Source organism: Emys orbicularis, chromosome 13 (assembly GCF_028017835.1).
Source record: "Emys orbicularis isolate rEmyOrb1 chromosome 13, rEmyOrb1.hap1, whole genome shotgun sequence".
Taxonomy (NCBI): domain Eukaryota; kingdom Metazoa; phylum Chordata; order Testudines; family Emydidae; genus Emys; species Emys orbicularis.
The window spans coordinates 7,955,227-7,960,788 of record NC_088695.1 but is presented as its reverse complement, the minus strand read 5'-3'; the positions used below and the strand labels follow the sequence as shown (position 1 = coordinate 7,960,788).

The following is a 5,562-nucleotide window of genomic DNA, read 5'->3' as shown; positions in this document are numbered from 1 at the left end:
TTATGGTATTCCCCTTGTATGGATTGCCTGATGTTTAACAAGGTCAGACCTCCATATGAAACTTTTTCCACAATCTAAGCACTTGTGGGGTCTGTCTCCGGTGTGTATTCTCTGATGTGCCATAAGATTTGATCTTTGTGTGAAACTTTTCCCACAGTCTAAGCACTTGTGGGGTCTCTCTCCAGTGTGGATTGTTTGATGTATGAGAAGGGCTGACCTCTGTTTGAAACTTTTTCCACAGTCTAAGCACCTATGGGGTCTGTCTCCGGTGTGTATTCTCTGATGTTGGACAAGGTTTGACCTCCGAATGAAACTTTTCCCACAGTCTAAGCACTCATAGGGTCTCTCTCCAGTGTGTATTCTCTGATGTGCCATAAGATTTGATCTTTGTGTGAAACTTTCCCCACAGTCCAAACACTTATGGGATTTCTCTCCTGTGTGGATGGCCTGATGTTTAAGAAGGGTTGACCTGTGTCTGAAACTTTTCCCACAGTCTAAGCACTTATGGGGTCTCTCTCCAGTGTGGATTGTCTGATGTTTGACAAGGCCTGACCTCTGTTTGAAACTTTTCCCACAGTCTAAGCACTTGTGGGGTGTCTCTCCAGTGTGGATTGTTTGATGTACAAGAAGGTTTGACCTCCATGCGAAACTTTTCCCACAGTCTAAGCACTTATGGGGTCTCTCTCCAGTGTGGATTGCCTGATGATGGATAAGGGCTGACCTCTGTTTGAAACTTTTCCCACAGTCTAAGCACTTGTGGTGTCTCTCTCCAGTGTGGATTGTTTGATGTACGAGAAGGTTTGACCTCTGTATGAAACTTTTTCCACAGTCTAAGCACTTATGGGGTCTGTCTCCAGTGTGTATTCTCTGATGTGCCATAAGATTTGATCTTTTCGTGAAACTTTTCCCACAGTCCAAACACTTATGGGATTTCTCTCCTTTGTGGATTATCTGATGTTGGACAAGGGTTGACTTCTGTATGAAACTTTTCCCACAGTCTAAGCACTTATGGGGTCTCTCTCCACTGTGGATTGCCTGATGTTTGGCAAGGGCTGACCTCTGTTTGAAACTTTTCCCACAGTCCAAGCACTTATGGGGTCTCTCTCCGGTGTGGATTGCCTGATGTCTAACAAGGGCTGATCTCCATGTGAAACTTTTCCCACAGTCTAAGCACTTATGGGGTCTCTCTCCAGTGTGTTTTCTCTGATGTGCCATAAGATTTGATCTTTGTGTGAAACTTTCCCCACAGTCCAAACACTTATGGGATTTCTCTCCTGTGTGGATGGCCTGATGTTTAAGAAGGGTTGACCTGTGTCTGAAACTTTTCCCACAGTCTAAGCACTTATGGGGTCTCTCTCCACAGTGGATTGCCTGATGTTTGGCAAGGGCTGACCTCTGTTTGAAACTTTTCCCACAGTCCAAGCACTTATGGGGTCTCTCTCCGGTGTGGATTGCCTGATGTCTAACAAGGGCTGATCTCCATGTGAAACTTTTCCCACAGTCTAAGCACTTACGTGGTCTGTCCCCTGTGTGGATTTTCTGATGTGTAATCAGCGCTGACTTCCAAATCAAACAATTGCTGCCCTCAAGGTACTGAGAGGGTCTCTCTCCCGGGTGGCTTCTCCCATGGTTAGCAAGATCTGAGCACTTATTTAAGTGTTCCCCACAGTCCAACCATTGAAGTGTTTTCTCTCCAGTATTTATTGCTTGAAGCGTAACAGAACCGAGGTATTTATAGTGTTTGTCTTCCTTGGGGGTTGTCTGCTGGTCTGTGGGATTCCTGTTTCCTTCCACATATATAACAGATTCATCCATTTGCTCCTTTGAGTGGATTCCCGGCAGCCTCTCTGACCTCTGCCAATTTCCCCAGGCTTCTCCCTGTTCCAAGCACTGGGGAAAATTCCCTTCAGCTCTTCTCACAAAGGTCCCCTGTGATTCCCCAGACCCAGGAACATCCTGCTGTTGATTCACCTCCTCGTTCTCACTCACTGTCTCGTCACCTGCTGGGAGAGAGAGACAATCCAGACAGGAGTCATTGTGCTGGAGAGAAATTAAGAGGAATAGCACCAAGGGAAAACCCACCATACTAAAGCTGCACAGACAGAGCAATTGGATTCTGCCTCCACTTCCCACCCAATCTTTTACAGAGAAGGAAAGTTGGGAAGGAAACTCCTGCTGTTAACAGGACACATGGGAAGCGATGTCAGTGATATCTGCTGACTCTAGCCCTGCCCTGCGTGAGATGAGGAAGAACTGAGGGCACTTATTGATATCACATTTTGGGGATTCTCAACTTTTTCCTTCATTCCCCAGATGGTTTGTGTGTCAGTCCTCACCTGTGTGGGAGCCTCTCAGGATCTCTCTTTCCTCACAGGCCTGGAGATCGGGCACCCATGGCTCTTCCCCTTGTTCCAGCTGGGTGATCAGGTCAGGTTTGGGAATGGGGAATCCTGTGCAGGGAGTGAAATCAGACCAGATCAGGGTGTGCGGAGGACTGAGAGCATCTCTCAGAAAGAGAGAGCGTCTGTCAGAAAGGACATTCCGTGAGCGGAACCTGTCCCTGTGCCATGCTGGGGAATGTGGAATCTAAGAGGACAGAAACATGGTCACTGAGCCCCCTCGGGGGAGGCAGACATCTGGCGAGGTGAGGGGAATTGTGACGCACACCCAGCTCCAGTGTTAAACCCCTGCCTATTTCTAAACCTGCAGAGCCCAGAGCCCTAAACATTGCTGGATCTATTCCCAAGGAGGAGGGAGAAGAGGGATTCTGTGTGGGACTGAGAAACAACACAGACAGGACAACACACGGCTTCTCCACCTTGCAAGCTAGCAGGGTTGGGTGGGGATGATTTAGTATGTGCCTTAGGTTTTGACACCCTGGTCTCGTTAGGGAGTGATGAGGGAAGAACCTAACCGGTGTCAGAAATGCAGACTCCCCCCACTCCCCCCAGTTTCCTATAACCAAGGCGCCAGGAATCCCTTACCCAGCGAGGTCACTGTCTCGTAGTTCTCCCGCATGACGTCCCTGTAGAGGGCTCTCTGAGCGGGGTCCAGCAGAGCCCCCTGCCCCTGGGTGAAATACACAGCCACCTCCTCGAAAGTCACCGGCATCTGAAATAATAAGAATCCCCCACTCAGAACCTGCTGCCCCAGCCACAGTCCCTCTAGTCACAGGGGATGGCCAGAGTAGCAGAATCCTCCCCCCACCCCGCTCAGAGCAGCCAGGAGGCTTCAAGGGGGGGGGGGAGGATTCTTCAAGCAAGAGCTCCTTGTCCCCCTCAGCAGACTGAGCAGGGCAGGTTCTTGTCATTTACCACACACCTGCCAGCCATACGCTGATACAGGAAGCAGAGCTCTGAGCCGGGGACGGGCTTCGCTTTGTATTTCACAGCAGCCTCTGACCAGTGGGGTCAGGCTCCAGCACTGGGAGTCTGGTCAGTTTTCCCAGCCCTGCCCAGCAGGGTGTTTCCTGGTTCAGAAATGGGGGAATGTTTCCCCTCCCCCCCACACGCCAATGGGCCTGTTCAGAAAATCAGGCCCAGGTTGATCATGTTCCAGCAGGTTTATCACACCCCGTCCCACCCTGTGTGTTTAACCCCTCTACAATACCCCTCCCCCACCACCAAAAGCTCCCTAAAAATCCCCTACCTGAGCTGGCTCCAGCACAGCCATTACCCTGCCCAGTCTCCTGGAAGTCGGGACGATCTGAAGCAAAATGTGGACGTGATCCTCAGCCTGTCAGGCGAGAGGGGCAATGGGGGAGGTTACAGAAGGGGCTGGAATCCATGTCACTCCCTAATTCCCCCAGGCTCGCTCCCTGCAGACAGATTCTATGATTCTATGACTGCCATGCTTGGAAGAAACCCAGTTAGTTCATTACCACCCCAGCCAGGCCCCCTCCCCTCACATTAGAACTAAACCCAGCACGTCCCTTCTAAACCTCCGAAGAACAGCATCTCTGAGCCAAACGCTGGAAAAAGAGCAGAATCAAAGGAGTCACTTTAGGGTATTGCCCCACAGTGTATTGTAACCCCTCTCGCTCTCCCCCATCTCCCTCAGTTGTGCGGTGCTCAGCAGAGTGAGCAACTGGCTTTTCCTCTCTCAGCTCCTCCCCTTGTTCCCAGGAGAGCTGACTGCCCCGGGGGTGCAGGGAATGGATCTGGGCAGGGCTGGGAGCTGGGAACCTCCCTCCCCACTTCTTGCTCCTGCTGCCCTTCAAGTCATTAAGATGGCTACCTAGTTCTTTTTCCCCACAAGGGGGAGGCCAAATGACCTGTTTTCCTGGGAAAGAGAGAAAGCAGGGAGGAGGGGCAGCTGGGCGTCACTGAGGATGGGGGGCTGGAAGTGGGTCAGTCTCCTGGTTTTTGCTGAATGCTCCTGATTTCTGTGCTAACAAGCTCTGTTCTGTGCTGTGTTCCCAGTGACCAATAAACCTTCTGTTTTCCAAGCTGCCTGACAGTCACAGCTGACTGTGGAGGTGGGGTGCACGGCCCCTGTGAGGAGTGTCTCAGGCTTCTTCTTAGGCTGCCCCCGGGGTTCAAGCTGGGCCGTGTGCCCTCCCTGGGCCCTGGGGCTGGGGAGGCTGGGGCCACATGCACAGCGGGTGGGGGGGGGATATTGGGTGGTGCTCAGGGGCTGGGGTCCTGCCCCTACAGTGGGGAGGGGAGCTTGCCTCCCCCAGCCCTAGGTTCACCCCCTGTTGGCTGTACCCCATTCTTATCCCCGGCTCCCAGTCCCAGGCAGGGGGGCTGAAACAATCTGTACAGTGGGGGGCGCTGAGATCCATTGAACCAGACTGTAAACCCTGGATAGAATGGAAACCCCTTCAAGCCAGGGGGTGCGGCAGGGCCCCACCAGCCTAGATCCAGCGCCTGTGCTGCCCCCGCTCCCTCCACGGCCCTGATTGTGCCCCGGGCCCCTCTCCTTCCCCGGCCCCCAGGGGCCCCCCATCCTGCATTCAGTTTGGCCCCTGCCCACCTTCTGCCCCTTCCTATTTGCCCCCCTCAGATCTCCCTGAGCTGCAGCCTCCGTCCACACCAGCAAGGCCAGGGGCAGGGAAACAAAGCAGCAGATGGATGGGGGAGAGGATGGGTGGTAACGTGATCCTGCCCCCGCCCCGCACACACCGGTAGCTGGCGGCAGCTTTCCCGGGCCCAGGGCGGGAATCGCAGCCAGCTCCGCTGGGAGCAGCCTGGGGCCAAACCTCCCCCTGCAGCCCGGGTGTGACGCGGGGGGGCACCGCTGCCTGCGGGCAGAGGGTCTCTCTTACCTTCCCTCCGAGCGGGGCCCCCCTGGGGCAGGGGCCGGGAAGGGCCCTGGCCAGACTGGGGGCTCTGCCCTGGGAGAGGCTCCTGGGGAGCAGCGGGAAGGGCCCTGCTGGAGATTCCCCTCTCCCGGCTGCAGCCAGGGCTCCGGGCTCCCAGCACCAGCCGCCGGGGCTCGGGGATCTCGCCAGGAGCCAGAGTCACCGCAGCGGCTGCGAGTCACTTCCTGCTGCCGGGCCTGACCCCAGCGATCGCTCCCCCCAGAGCCGCCTCCCAGCTGCTCCTGGGTCCTAGCGAT

At 54.5% G+C, this 5,562-nt stretch overlaps 1 protein-coding gene across 1 annotated transcript; it reads right to left on the bottom strand.

Annotated features, from left to right (window-relative positions):
- Positions 1 to 3,111, bottom strand: LOC135887364 (zinc finger protein 585A-like). The gene is made up of 3 exons (XM_065415136.1): positions 2,985 to 3,111; positions 1,921 to 2,000; positions 1 to 1,560 (listed from the first exon to the last, which is right to left on the bottom strand). The coding sequence occupies exons 1-3, from the start codon at positions 3,109 to 3,111 to the stop codon at positions 1 to 3; spliced, it is 1,767 nt and encodes a 588-aa protein (XP_065271208.1).
- Positions 3,112 to 5,562: the final 2,451 nt, after the last annotated feature.

Coding starts and splice junctions, on each gene's coding strand:
- LOC135887364 (XM_065415136.1), bottom strand. CDS start 3,111: ATGCCGGTGACTTTCGAGGAGGTGGCTGTGTATTTCACCCAGGGGCAG. Junction 2,001..2,984: donor CGAGACAGTGACCTCGCTGG/GTAAGGGATTCC, acceptor CTCTCCCAGCAG/GTGACGAGACAGTGAGTGAG. Junction 1,561..1,920: donor GGGAATCACAGGGGACCTTT/GTGAGAAGAGCT, acceptor TTGATTTGGAAG/TCAGCGCTGATTACACATCA.